The sequence below is a fragment of the Prinia subflava genome, chromosome 15 (assembly GCF_021018805.1).
Source record: "Prinia subflava isolate CZ2003 ecotype Zambia chromosome 15, Cam_Psub_1.2, whole genome shotgun sequence".
Taxonomy (NCBI): domain Eukaryota; kingdom Metazoa; phylum Chordata; class Aves; order Passeriformes; family Cisticolidae; genus Prinia; species Prinia subflava.
Genome location: NC_086261.1, coordinates 10,773,909 through 10,788,917, shown reverse-complemented (window position 1 = coordinate 10,788,917; position 15,009 = coordinate 10,773,909). Strand labels below are relative to the sequence as shown.

The 15,009-nt window shown below is 40.9% G+C and overlaps 1 protein-coding gene across 8 annotated transcripts in view; it reads left to right on the top strand.

Moving 5' to 3' along the window:
* Positions 1-12,982, top strand: part of SEMA6D (semaphorin 6D) — a 29,142-nt gene extending 16,160 nt beyond the window's left edge. For 3 of the 8 annotated variants that reach the window (XM_063412142.1, XM_063412137.1, XM_063412143.1), the window contains exons 2-19: positions 442-583; positions 962-1,073; positions 1,671-1,731; positions 1,845-1,907; positions 1,994-2,095; positions 2,316-2,406; positions 2,684-2,803; positions 3,259-3,347; positions 4,081-4,298; positions 4,396-4,527; positions 4,724-4,879; positions 4,960-5,133; positions 5,856-5,996; positions 6,098-6,175; positions 6,956-7,047; positions 7,391-7,447; positions 9,257-9,424; positions 11,461-12,982. In XM_063412142.1, the coding sequence (XP_063268212.1) occupies positions 475-583; positions 962-1,073; positions 1,671-1,731; positions 1,845-1,907; positions 1,994-2,095; positions 2,316-2,406; positions 2,684-2,803; positions 3,259-3,347; positions 4,081-4,298; positions 4,396-4,527; positions 4,724-4,879; positions 4,960-5,133; positions 5,856-5,996; positions 6,098-6,175; positions 6,956-7,047; positions 7,391-7,447; positions 9,257-9,424; positions 11,461-12,764 (3,267 nt within the window). In that variant the 5' untranslated portion in view covers positions 442-474 and the 3' untranslated portion in view covers positions 12,765-12,982. The remainder of the gene's footprint in view (positions 1-441; positions 584-961; positions 1,074-1,670; positions 1,732-1,844; positions 1,908-1,993; positions 2,096-2,315; positions 2,407-2,683; positions 2,804-3,258; positions 3,348-4,080; positions 4,299-4,395; positions 4,528-4,723; positions 4,880-4,959; positions 5,134-5,855; positions 5,997-6,097; positions 6,176-6,955; positions 7,048-7,390; positions 7,448-9,256; positions 9,425-11,460) is intronic. The other 5 variants (XM_063412138.1, XM_063412140.1, XM_063412139.1 and 2 more) reach the window with 5 other exon arrangements.
* The last annotated feature ends 2,027 nt before the right edge of the window (positions 12,983-15,009 follow it).

Genomic DNA, 15,009 nt, shown 5'->3' with positions numbered 1-15,009 from the left:
GTACTGTGGTGGCCCAGCCTGGACACAAGCAATGACATTAAAACACTGCGTGGATGTTCAGACACACTGTGTGCGTCATGACGTTTTGTGGATGAGATTTAGGTACTTTATGGGAAAAGGGTTTGTGCTGGATGACATTCGGTGATTGAGGGGATGGAAAGAGATTGCAGTTTAATTAAAATTCTAATCCCAAGTTTGACAATTTTTCTTGCCAGGCCAGCAGCCTGTATATTCTATTTCTGATTGTGTGAATTAAATGGGCTGACAGTCGTCAGCTCCTTCGGAAATGCCCGTAAATCCAGCTAGAAATTAGCAAACATCAATATGTTTCCAGCAGCTTCGGGCAGGGCTGTGTCACGCAGCAGTTTCCCATCAGTGTCCCCTGCTGCCAGTGCTCAAATCCGGTGCTGCCAGCCTCACCGCCGTGTCCCTGTCCCACAGGTAGTGGCGCCGCGCTGTCCCCTGTCCCCAGCCATGAGGCTGCCCGTGCTCTGTGCCTTGGTGACGCTGCTGAGCCTGTCCCGCTGCCGCGCCGTCAGCTTCCCCGAAGACGAGGACCCCATCAACGTTGTGGATTACCACTGTGAGTAACCTGCAAGGGCTGCTGAGCACCAGGGAAAAGTTCTAATGTTGTTCTTGTTTTTCCTTCTTCCTTGCCCCTCCATAGGAAATTAAAAAAAAAAATCTGATTCCTTTCAAATTGAAATGTGTTTACTGGCTTTGTATCTTTAATAGAACACTTAATCATTTTCTTAAAAAAGCAATCAGAAATACAGCAATAACTTCAGGAAAAAGAACATTTGCTGACATTAGCCATCTTTTCCTCATTTATATTCAAGACATTACTCAAGGAATTTAGTTTAAACCCTTCTACACCTAGTATATACAGCTAATCAATGCCATATATTGATTCTTTAGCTCTATAATCCTGAGTGATGGTGTAGCCCATTTTTACTTGCAGATTCAAGGCAATATCCAGTATTTAGAGGACGCCCTTCAGGCAATGAATCTCAGCACAGACTGGACTTCCAGCTAATGTTGAAAATTCGAGACACACTTTATATCACTGGCAGGTAATTTTCCTTCACTCAGTTCATTAGATTAAAATTCTTTTCTCTTCTGGTTTTGCATTTATGTGTAAAATTCATTTAGAAAAATGTGCAGAATGTGATAAAAATTAGAATTGGGGCAGAATTTCCCAGAGAAATATACCATATCAATGGCCAGTGCATGAAAATTGGATTTGAAGGCTGCAGTTACTGTAGTTAAACTTAAACCAATGATCAAATGCTCTTTTCCCTCTTTTATATTACTACCCTGCCTGATAAAAACCTCTCCTGATCATTTTAAACTTGGACTGACACGTCAGGGCTGTAGGAAGTGAGGATAACACAGACTTGCACATTTACAGCCCGGGTTAGTCCTCAGCAGAATGGACAGACAGGCATGGACAGCTGGACCCTGCAGGTGTTATCTCAGAACCACACCAAGAAAAATCAAAGCCACCCCTGCTACCCATGAACAACCTTCTCCCATTTGCATTAAACACAGAAATAAGCATAGAGGTGGCTGGTCTAACATAACATTCTGAAAATAGATTTACCTTATTTTATGCCTTAAAGAGGCACAGAATTAATGACTTTACTGCTGTTTTTTTACTCTGCAAACAGGGACCAGGTTTACACTGTAAACTTAAATGAAGTTCCAAAATCAGAAGTTATCCCAAGCAAGGTAAGCAGATGCATGCTGGGAAGGAAAAGGTGTTTTCTTTGGTTTTAATTTTTTTTTTCAAGAATTTGCTGTGGCAAGGAATTCAAATGTTCCTTTCTGGTCTGATTTAACAGAAATTAACGTGGAGATCAAAGCAGCAGGACAGAGAGAACTGTGCTATGAAAGGCAAACATAAAGTAAGTTTAGCACATTACAGAAAAATGACACTAGTATTTATTATATACATGGAGTTTGTGATTAATACATCTTGCTCTCTTTTCAGGATGAATGCCACAACTTCATTAAAGTCTTTGTTCCAAGAAATGATGAGATGGTGTTTGTCTGTGGAACAAATGCATTTAACCCCATGTGCAGATACTATCAGGTAAGAGTCCTGCAGGTGTCATTGATCTGTTACTGGTTTTGCTTGCACTGGTTATGCCATAGCAAATACATCCAGTGTGCCTGGAAAATGCTTCAAGGTGAAATAAAAACAGACAGAAGCCAATGTGCTGAATTAAGATTTGTGGAAAGACAATGTTTTGCTTTTGTGCCAGTGCACAAAATAGAAATGACACTATCACCCATTTATTTTTCTTCTCTAGTTGAATACATTAGAGTATGATGGGGAGGAAATTAGTGGTTTGGCAAGATGCCCATTTGATGCCAGACAAACCAATGTCGCCCTCTTTGCTGGTAAGAACTTTTACTTGTAATGAGTCTAAATGATTAATGACACCAAAGGAGACAGAGAGCTTTTAAAGCAAGTACAGGAAAACTAAAGGTGTCATGGTGCCCCTGCTCTTAAAATTTTTAAAGGGCCTCCAAAGGATTAGAAGCTGACCTGTTAATAAATAGGTTACAGCAGTTTGGGGAAATGTGACAGTAAAGAAATGGGGACAAATACAGGCTAGTCAGAATTCTCTAGATTATTAAAGGCCTCTTAATACCATGTTTTCAACTTCCATTTTAGATGGAAAATTGTATTCGGCAACAGTAGCAGATTTCCTGGCAAGTGATGCTGTTATTTATCGCAGCATGGGGGATGGATCTGCCTTAAGAACAATAAAGTATGACTCCAAATGGATAAAAGGTAATTTGGGAAGTATTTTCCCATACACATGGCAAATGTAATTGCAGTGGCACAGAAGGTCAGGTTATTCACAGCCAGCCTGGTTTACACATATGCTACAATGTCAGCATGCATGAGGCTTTCAGAATATTAAAAAGCTGCATAATGAGAAAAAAAGAAGAAAAAACAGACAAAATTTTTGTTAAATGCTTCAATAAATGAATTTGCAGTAACAAAATACCTTCATTGAAATACAGTTTCTGTGGGGCCTTTTTACAGTCCATTAGCCAATGCTAAAGACTTCAAGTTCATTTAATCTCCAGTGCATCTGTATTTGGACGTCCTAAAGTACACTGGAGCTCACATGGGCTGCTGTGGAGCTGGGGAGGAGCCGCCAGGTCTCACAGTGTCACTGCCCATTGAGTGTGCCCATTGAGCAGTTCTTTGAAGTAACTTCTCCTTGATCTTTCTTACAGAACCACACTTCCTCCATGCCATAGAATATGGAAACTACGTCTATTTCTTCTTCCGAGAAATTGCTGTAGAGCACAACACTTTAGGCAAGGTCGGTATCGTCACCGTGAGCGTTGAGTCATAGCAGAAAGAGCTCATCCTAAAACAGCATCAGGAGCTAGCACAGTTCACAAGATGAAGGAGAAACTAGGACAAAGCTTGCACAGTTTTACCATGGTTATAATTTACAGGGAGGGGAGAAAAAGAACTAGAGCAGTGCATTCTTCAGCCAGAAAGCTGTTTCTGTTCTCCAGGCCTCACTACAGGTGTCTTTCAATGTGCTGTTGGCTTAGTGCTGCTGTTGCCTTAACTCTTGCACCAAGTAATGGAAAAGCTGAGGGTGTATTCATGCTTATTAAAGAAACAAAAGAAAACAACACAAAAGGAGAGTTTCAAAGAAGTTTCTCTAATGTCCCTGGATATTGAATAATTCAGTCATGCCAGTATACAGTATAATACTCGTGCCTCACCATGGAAGGATATTCTACAATAAATTATTAAATCCCTTACACATGGTTAATTAAAGTCTTTAAATCTCACTAACAATATAATTTTGAAGGCAAAAAGGGTGGGAGCAAACTGTGGAGATGCATTTGCTTGGTGATACATTAAGATGCCTGTGCACTACAAGCTGAACACCATTTGCTTTCATCTTCTCTGTGCAGGTAAATGGCAGCTTCCTGTTAACAACATTATCTTGGTGTTTTATTAAGGGCTCAGAAACAAGCACCATTTCCCTGACATCTCTCAAGCCTCTCTCCCTTGTTTCTTTTTGCCTTTCACAGGCTGTGTATTCCCGTGTGGCACGCATCTGCAAAAATGACATGGGGGGCTCCCAAAGGGTCCTGGAAAAGCATTGGACATCCTTTCTGAAAGCTCGGCTCAACTGCTCAGTTCCTGGGGATTCATTCTTCTACTTTGATGTTCTGCAGTCCATCACAGACATAATAGAAATCAATGGAGTGCCCACTGTTGTGGGTGTATTCACCACACAACTCAACAGGTAAGAGATGAGCAGCCTTTCAGCAAAGGCAGATCTTGGGTTCTCTCTTGCACTGACATTGTAATCTGAGTTCTTGAAACTGTTTTGAATTTTACAGCATCCCTGGCTCAGCAGTGTGTGCTTTCAGTATGGATGACATTGAGAAAGTCTTCAAAGGCAGATTTAAAGAACAAAAGACTCCTGACTCTGTTTGGACAGCTGTACCTGAAGACAAAGTACCAAAGCCAAGGTAAAAGGTTCTCACTCATGATGTCATAGCATTGTCCCTGTAAAGAGCTGTCTTAAATCAACTGCACTCTTGAGTGCCTTTTTGGGTAATACCCAAAGCAGAGCTTGCCACTTCAGCCATAGGGATGCTCATTAACGGGCTGCCTTCTCTCATTAGCTAAAATATCAAGAGGAAAACAATATTGTTCTCATTTCAGACCTGGCTGCTGTGCAAAACATGGCCTAGCAGAGGCTTACAAAACCTCCATTGATTTCCCAGACGAAACGCTCTCCTTCATCAAATCTCATCCTTTGATGGACTCAGCTGTTCCCTCAGTCACTGAGGAGCCCTGGTTTACCAAAACACGTGTCAGGTATGACAGTTCAAAAGTAACACCTGTGAAAAGGAAAACAAGAAATCTGGCTGTTAATGATGTACCTTCTGTCTTGCTAGATACAGATTGACAGCAATTGCTGTAGACCACGCCGCTGGACCCTACCAGAACTACACAGTCATATTTGTTGGCTCCGAAGCAGGAGTAGTACTTAAAATCTTGGCAAAGACCAGGCCTTTTTCTTTGAATGACAGCATATTACTGGAAGAGATTGAAGCATATAATCCTGCAAAGTAAGTATTACTAGAACATCCAGGCTCTTCATCTAGTCCTTGGTACGCAGTTAAAAAAGATTATGGTAAACCAGCTCATTATCACCAACATCATCACTTGTTGATCATTTCATAGTGTTCCTCATGTTGAATAACCTGAAAGTATTTGGTCACTTGCCATTTTTCATGGGCTGAATGAACAGCCTAATTCCACTCCAGTGACGTCAGTGACACAGTTGAAGTCTCCCACAAATACTTCTGAAACGTCAGAAGGATTTGCTGATGTTAAAAAGAAATGATCTGTGCTTATCTTGAGGGTTGCTCAAGAGTGGCCGATAGTGTATAACCTGTATCTGATCACTTTAAACTTGTTTATTTTTTGGCACAAAAAAAAATGGGAGTGGAAGCATTCCAATTAGACTCTACAGGCATCCAGTACAGGATTCCTCTTCTTCTCTCTCACAATATTTATGCTGATTGAGAGAACAAAGAAAGTGGATTTGGATTTTTTTTTTCCTACATCGTTCAGTCAACTTCTCACCTAGCTGTTAGCAGGAGCCAGAAGCCAGCATTTGATAACTCAGGGGTTTGTTTAGCAATGCCTCAGCAAAGAGTAGCACAGGTTACATTTATGTATGTGAAAAGCTTCTGTTCAGTAGCTACAGAGACAATAAATGAAATGTTTACTGCTCAGAGTACTACAGTGTCTGAAGCAGTGGCCTGCCCTTGTGTTTGCTGACCAGGTGTAATGCAGAAAGCGAGGAAGACAGAAGAGTCATCTCCCTCCAGCTGGACAGAGACCACCATGCTCTGTTCGTGGCGTTCTCCAGCTGCGTCGTCAGAATTCCCCTGAGCCGGTGTGAGCGTCACGGGTCATGCAAAAAGTACGGCTCCACTCCTGAACTCCCCCTTAAAGCACGGGCACCAATGTTTCTTAGGAAGGAAGGATAAAATGCATGATTTGTTTGGGTTTTTCTCTTGCAAGGGCATGTATTGCTTCACGGGACCCGTACTGTGGCTGGTTAGACCATGAGGCATGTGGAAGAGTGACACCAGGCATGTTGTAAGTACTCCTTTTCAGCATCTCTAAATATGCTTTACAGACCCCATGAGCTCATGCCCTGTGCCTCTTCCCTTGCACACAGTTACTAAATCTGGTTTTTTAAAGATTTTTTTCAGTGCACTGTATATGTAAGAGAACAGAATGCTAAAGTCTGGCCTAATTCTGCAACCTCTGGGTGAAGACTTGCTTTCAGTGGGAGTTTTACATGTGTAGGAGGACAGGCAGACCTGTAGGAAGAGCAGTTGGAAGCAGGAAGGCAAGCAATTGCAGCATGCAAACCTGAGCAGCTCCAAGAGGACACAGTATCCCCTCCCAGGCATGCTCATGGTCAGGGCACAGGCAATTACAGATATGAAAGCACAGGATTCACAGTGGGAAGAGCAAGGTTGTGTCTCTGCACTGGAGCTGGGGTGTTATATATGCATACCAAAGGCATTTTGCACAAATCAAGTCTGTAATATATGGTGCACTAGCAGCTGTATCTTAAAAAGAGGCCTTTGTAGCAGGCCAGTGCAAACTTTAACTGGTATAATTGGATGGTTGTATCTAAACCCAAGAGCATGCCCAATGAAGAAGACATGACGTAGTTGCTAAAAAAAAGGGATTGTTTTTCTTCTATTTCCTGGCATAAGCACATAGAGATAGTTCTAAAGCTGGACTATCGTGTACATTTTGTACAATCCTCTGGGCCATACACTGGCTGTTGTGTATGTTTCCATCTGCTGCTTCCAGAAAAATAAAAATCTCCATTTGTATCCTTACTAATACTGTTAATTGCAGGTTCTCTTTGTTTGTTTCATACAACCACAGCACTGGAGGATACGTCCAAGATGTCGAATACGGCAACACGGCACAGCTTGGGGACTGCCACGGTAAGGCACAGTCACTGCTGCTCCTTTGGAATGTCTCACCATAGTCTGTGGCCACACCTCACTGTGGATGTTAAATTTCTGATGAGCTTTTCAGTAACATGATGAACACGTCACCCGTGTTACTGTGAATGTTCACAAAGCTGAGCTTTCTAGTCCTGGGTGGCAGAGTTTTTCTCTCTCCTTCACCAGTTTACAGCTATTTGGGGTCTACAGCAAAGTATTGAAGAATTTATTTTTTGTAACCAGTGATATTTTAGTTTTTATTTTCCATTACTCAGGTTTGAGATCTTTTGCTTTCTTTTCGTTACTTTTTACTGATTACTTGTTCCTTTAATTCTTTTAGAAATTTTGCCTACTACAGCTACACCAGATTACAAAATATTTGGCGACCCAACATCTGGTTAGTTTTTTTTAATTTTTTTGAATTAATGACCTTTACTTTCCTTCAGTTCAGCATTTTCAGCCCTTTTTTCCTTCCTTTTGCACAGTTGGCAATCCTCCATTTTTGTGCTTTTACTCATGTTCCCACTGATGGTAAAGATAGTCAGACTCTTCTCACTCAGCACTTCACCCTGTGTAGCCGCATGTTAACAGCTCATTATTTATGGAGACATCTTTTATTAAAGAGCCTGATTAACATAGATGACATCTTCACTGCACGAAGTCCACTGAGCTTTACTCTCGATCCCCAGCCATGCATTTGTGAATGCCCCTCTTGGTCATCTCTAGTAGATGAATGGCAGAACTTCATCATCCTCCTCCTTACCTCTCCTTTCTCTTTTCCTTCTTTCCCAGCAAGCTTTTTGCACAAATACACATTTTCTAAAATGTGTATTTCTTTATTTTTGAAATGCTTTAAGTAGTTTATGCTAATGGAAAAAAATTTAACATCACAAACTGTGTAGCTGAATGAGAAATTGTGTAGACAAAAGTGGCTTAGAAAAAATGTTGTGCATTGTTGTCAGATGGACTTTTGCACCCTTTTCTCCTCCAGTGATTTTTCTAATAATGTGTTCACCACCAGCCCCTGGGGTTCAGGGACACCCAGTGCTCCTCTGTTGAACTCAAGAGCAGAACCTGTGTTGACTTCAACAGGAGCAAGACTCAGCCCTTACTTTCCAGTCTTTGCTTTTGGAACTTGGGTCTTTGCTTTCAAATCAAGGGCACATTTCTGACTGACAAATTGGACAATAATCTGTTTGTATGTTAAATTCATACAAGTGCAACAAGAACATTATTTGTGGTTTGGTTTCTGACATTTTCACTTCTGTAACTTGACAAGAAGTAATGTTTGAGACAAATATTTTCCAGATCTATCTAACTACAATGCAAGTTAGAGACTCACTTAAGGAAACAAAACTGTCACACAGAAATGCTGCCTGGCTTTATGAGTGTTTATCAACTGAATTTTCAAAGTAATATTTTATGACACAGATGCAATTGAACCTTATTTTCAAGTCCTGAATGAGTGTGCTTTTGAAGTATATTTCTCAAGTCTGATCTCGAGCTATAGACCTTCCTGCCTAAACCTACTGGGACAGTGAACACAAAATACTCAAGGGTGTAAATGAGACTGAACTGTAAACTCAATTTGATGAGTTTCCTCCTCTGAGCATTTTCATGTAGGCTGTGGTGGGTCTGTTCAGCAAGCATATTACAGAGGAGCCAGAATCTCTGCAGGATTGTTCCTTAGGAACCATTACAAAATAGGGGTTAAAAACATTCCTTTTATCCCCACCTGCAGAAATGGCTCATTCAGCAGTTCCTGGTATACCATAATAGCAGTAATGGTGCTGATCTGGTTTCTCAGGCATAACCTGTCATGAGTGTGTACCATTCCAAGTAACTTCTTTTTTTTTTTTTTTTAAGATGTTTAAAAGGCAGCCAAGTGTGTTGTCTCCAGCAAAGAATATAGCAATTAAGTAGACTAAGTTGTGCTTTTCACCCCCACAGTTGCTTGCTTTAACTTTTGTACTGCTTTCACAGTTGACTTCTCTGACTTTTTGGCTAGCAGCTGTTGAAGAGTAAATATACTGTTTTCATACTTCCAGTTTTGAAGTAATTGATTTTAATCAGCCATCTGTACTTCTGCAGAGTGTAGGGGGGGGTCACATTTTGCTCTGACATGTAACTCCCATAAAATACTGTGTCCAGCTATAGCTTAGATGTGCCATGAAACACATTAATAAAAATCTGTTTGCCACCACAGACATGGAGTTCTCCTCAGCTTCCATTACCACAATGGCAAGTATCCCAGTTATATCACCTAAAGTGATTGGTTCCTGGAAACCTAAAGTGACTGGCTCTCGGAAATTTGTAGTTCAAGATGACCCAAACACTTCTGATTATTCTGATCCATTATCAGGTGTCCCAAAGGGTAAGGCCTTACCAGGGAATACATTGCAGCTGAATGGAAACCTGATAGTCTCCACATTGTCTAAGGCTTAAATGTAACAGCCGTGATTGTTGGGCTCTATTTTACACCCATTTCCTGTGAATATGCAGACAGTGCAATCATGTTTTTCATACCTACTTATCCCATGGACAAAATGCTCCTTAGAGCTTCTAATGGGAAACACTGATAATAAGATCAGTCTTTTAATCCTGGAGTGGTCCAAAACTCCCATTGAAATCAATGGCAGTTCTGGGTACATTAATAAAATTACCTTCAAGACCTCTCTGCACCTCTGTTTATAGTTTTCAATCCAGTCTAGTTTGGCTTACATTGTTAGTCCTCATAAATGGTTGCCTGTGTTTGGGGGTTTTTCCATTTGGGTTGGGGGTGGTGGCAAAACAGAACACAACAAAAAGCTCCATGAGCAATCCATGTGTTAATGGGGCAAATCCCAACCTCTGCTTGCATGGAACATGTTCTTGAAGAACAAGGGTCAAGTGTGAATTTTTATCCTCTGGATATGAGCATCAGTCTAGAGGTGATCTCAGTACATACTGAGACATGCAGAGGTTTTAAGCTGAACACAACAAGAAACCTATTCTGCCTGTAGTTCATCTTTCTCTAGCCATTCTTTCAGCTAAGTGAACCTTTGATCAGCTCTTTTGGTAACTGACTTTTGCAGTCAACCACAGAATCGAGAAGCTTCCATTCCCATAACCCAAATTTAACACAAGTCTCTCTCAGTGCATAGCACAGCAAGGTGACAGACATGTTTGCACAATTCTGTATTTACTGAAAAATCTCACCAGCCAAAAACCATTTCTGTTTTATTACCATTCACCAAAACATATCAGGTTTCCTATCAGCCATTATGGCCGTGCATTTGTCATTTTAATTTGTTGCAGTTATTTTCTGTTTAGCTTTAAGTTTTTATCATCATCTGCTCTTGGTTCTGAATCACATTTTGTGTCATAGCTATTAGTGAACTTTACTCATGTTTTCCTTCTGCTTCTGCACGGTACCATTAAAACCTGTAACCCTGAACATTAACAATATTCAAAGGCCTTGCCTCTAACAAAAAGTGGCTCCGTTCCTTCCCTCTTGCTCTTTCATTTTAACATCTCCTGGGATAGCAACAGAATTATTTTCATTAAAAACTAACATTGTCTTAGCTGCAAGATGTCTGTGGTTGCTTTAAAGAATCTAAAAAATCAAAGGGAGCTTGTTAATACCCAAATAAAAAATTAATCAAATATTCAATTTCTTGGTCTAAGCCTTAAAAGTTTCTAAATTTTAACATCCTCTAATAACTTAACCTAAGTTATTTTTATAATAATATTATGCAAGTATTTATGTTTGTTTCTGGTAAAAAATAAAAGTGCTCTGACAGGATCACATTATCTTCAAACTTGGACATGGCAGGACAGCAGGCACCACTCCAGGACTAGCAGCCTGGGAGTGAAATAGTTTACAAGTTTTTTACTGTATTCCATTAGCTGTAACAATGCAGTATATATGTTATACATTTTTACACAACATTTGCATAATCCTGTCTCTCTTTTGATTCTGATTTATGAGTTGGGCAGGAAAGTTAGAGAGAAATCCATCCACAAGTTATTAATTGCTGTCTGGCCTAGTAGGACCTTCTAACCTCAATTTTCCAGCAGAAATCATTAATGTTAATAACATAAGGCCACTATTTGTGAGCCTTAAAGGAAATTTGGGGACCGGCTAAACAAAATATAAGGAGAGAATCCACAACAAGCATTCCTCATTATCACAGAAAATGGACTGTCTTCATTTAGCCTTGTCAGCACACACACAGTCATTTTATAATTTTTATAAAATTGTTTGCATTCACCAGGGGAGTAGATTGCAGGATCTTACTGAGTTACACCAACACCACAGCCAGAGCACTTGAGAACACTTAATAGACACTTCTGTGAGGAAGGCTGCCTTCTGAAATGTGTCAGTATGAAATACCTGTGGATTTATGATATCCTGCCTGTCTTTTGCAGGTGTGAGGTGGGAAGTACAATCAGGAGAGTCCAACCAAATGGTGCACATGAATGTCCTCATCACTTGTGTCTTTGCCGCTTTTGTCCTGGGAGCCTTTATCGCGGGAGTGGCCGTTTACTGTTACCGGGATATATTTGTACGGAAATCCAGGAAAATACACAAAGATGCAGAATCGGCTCAGTCCTGCACGGACTCCAGCGGGAGCTTTGCCAAACTGAATGGGCTGTTTGACAGCCCTGTCAAGGAGTATCAGCAGAACATGGATTCACCCAAACTGTACACAAACCTGCTCACCAGCAGAAAGGAGCTGCCTCCAAACGGTGATACCAAGTCCATGATGATGGACCACAGGGGACAGCCTCCAGAATTAGCTGCACTTCCAACTCCTGAATCTACACCGGTTCTGCAACAAAAGACTCTGCAGGCTATGAAAAGTCAGTCGGACAAGGCGCATGGTAACCTCAATGCTTCACGAAAGGAAACCCCACTAAAAAGCCCTCAATTTTTTCCTTCTAGTCCTCCACCCCACTCTCCTCTCAGCCATGGACATATTCCCAGTGCTATTGTCCTTCCCAACGCTACCCATGACTACAACACATCTTTCTCAAATTCTAATGCGCACAAGGCAGACAAAAAGATGCAGCATATGGATCATCCATTAACAAAATCATCCAGCAAAAGAGACCACAGGAGATCTGTTGATTCCAGGAACACCCTGAATGATTTTCTGAAACACTTAAATGAAACTACTAATAATCCCAAAGCAATTATGGGAGATATTCAAGTGGCCCACCAGACTTTAATGCTGGATCCAATGGGCAATATGTCTGAGATCCCACCTAAGGTTCCCAACAGGGAGGCGTCTTTATACTCTCCTCCATCGACTCTGCCGAGAAACAGCCCCACAAAACGAGTGGACGTTCCCACCACTCCTGCAGTACCAATGACCTCTTTGGAAAGGCAGAGGGGTTATCACAAAAATTCTTCACAGAGGCACTCAATATCTGCCCTTCCTAAAAACTTGAACTCACCAAATGGTGTTTTGTTATCCAGACAGCCAAGTATTAATCGTGGGGGGTACATGGCTCCCACGGCAGGCACAAAGATGGACTACATGCAAGGGACGCCTGTCAGCGTTCACCTCCAGCCTTCCTTGTCCAGGCAAAGCAGCTACACGAGCAACGGCACCCTGCCTCGTACAGGAATAAAGAGGACACCCTCCCTAAAACCCGACGTGCCACCAAAACCCTCATTCGTCCCTCAGACAACGTCAGTCAGACCACTGAACAAATACAGCTACTAGGACATGTCTGTGCTAAAATGAGCGTGGCGTTGACCTGTACAGGTTGTGAAAAGATGTTGTGGTAGACACAAAAGGCAGAGACTTGCTTGTTACTAAGGAGAACAAAGTGGCCAAAGAAACTGTCTGTACCTGAGCAACATCTGTGTCTTGCCACATGTAGCTGTAGCAAGACTTTGTGTGCTTGCTACAAGCAAACACAAAAAGAAAAAAAAAACAAAGGAAAGTGCTGGTCATTACATTTCTTTTGTTTGGAGCTAAGGAGACGTGTAGCACAATGGGGTGGGGGCTACGTTACTGTTCTAAATAGCTAAACAGTTGTTGGGAAAAAATCAGAAAGCAAATACTTGAAAAATGGGTTCCATTTTAGACTGCCATTAAGTGTGGTCATTCCCATTAAATGTGAACATATTACTATGTATGCATTCACCTTGCCTCTTGCACAAATGTCAGAAAATGGTAATGTCTCAATGAGTAGCTGGGTTAATAATCAATTTGCTGGAATTAAGTCTCTGGCCCAACTGTAGCATTATTTTTTTCTCTCCATGTGTGTGGCATTTTGTTTTTGCCACAGATAAAGCTGTGCGTGTGTGTGGATGTGTGTGTGTGTGTACTGTACACACTAGGATGTACTTAGATTCCCATTGCATCTTTTATGCTATGGAATTGTTTACATTGAGCATGACTGAACAAACAGATGACTCTGCCTTCTGCAGCCCGCTGGGTTCAGCTCGGAGCCAGCTGAGGATGAACTGCGCATCTCTGACAGCCTCTTCTGAGGGCAACGCCTGCATCACAGTCACCCAGTCACAGAGTGCAGACAGGTTTAATTCGTCACAACTCCGTTATGCTGCTACTGATTCAGAGCTGTGCATTTCAAATCTAGTGTTCTGGGCTGGAAAGGGGGAGTTTCACTGTGTTTCCACAGTGCCTCCAGCCAATACCTGGCCACTGTGAACTTGAGCCCCTGTACTTCTCGCTGAGGGCAGCTAATAGTCAGTTCACTTGGCAAACGCCTGTGTAACTGGAGAAGGTCACGTTTTTGTTGCATTTAATAATGCCCTACACACTGATAGACTCTTGTCAATAGAAAAGGAGAAACACTAATTGGCCTGGCAGAAGCAGTCTGTGAAAACTCAACAGTAGTGCAATCAATTTGTTTTTGTTGTGTAAAGTAAGGTTTGTTTTTTTCCAAAGTCATGCAGGTAATGACAATATTCTGTAAATATTATGTGTGAGTTTACCTGAATCTGTGCATTTTGTGCCTTATTCATGCAAATGATAAAAGTACTAAAAAAAAAATTAAATCTGTCAAGTGTTCTCACTATAGCACATATCTCCCGAGTGCCAGTTGTAAAACCTCTCAACAGCACCCAAAAAAAAAAAAGAAAAGAAAATGCAAGAATAATTAATGGTAACTAAAGGCAGCCTACAATCCAAGAAGACAGCAGCATTAAATCACCTTACCATGATAAACATTCCACTCCAGCTCTCTGAAGGATCAAACAGTTATAATGTGAAATCAAATGAGGTTTCCAGGGTAATGGAACACCTGCTAAAGTTGTGTAAGCTATTTAGTAGGGTTTACAGTATCCACTTGCAGCTGATGTTCAACACAGATGGCTATTTTAGCTTGCAAACTACACACTACCACATTGTTTATTGAACATAACTATAGAAATAACCATGGCAGAGGAATATTCATGAATTAGTGGGACAAATAACTCCAATGGGTTTCAGAGATGGTGGAGATTTATATTATGTGCTCAAAGGGGAGAAAAGGTTAGTCACTAAAAACTGGATCTCTGTTACAGAACAAAGAATAAAGGATAGAACTAGTCATTTTTTTTCTTGTAAGGCTGTAAGGGACATTTATTTCCTGAGACCTCTGGATCCAAAAATCAATGATCTTTCTTCCTAAATACTTCTGTCTTGCAACTAAAACACTACAGATTAATAACTATTAAAATGTACTCAGTTGTCAGAAGACACAAACTGATCCGAATTCACTTTACAAATATTAATACAGACTTGTGTGACCCGGAAGATAAATGTATGTGAACCCTGATAACCTCCTGTAACATTGTGCTGCCTTGTAGATGGTAATGTGAGTTCTCTCAGTATTTATGTTGAAATTTCTAACATTCAACCTAGTCCTTATTCTGTTAATTTAATAATAAAAGATGCTTTATCCATTTGTGCAAAGGTAAACGCAGATTGTATCTTTTTTAATGGTACGGCATAAAAA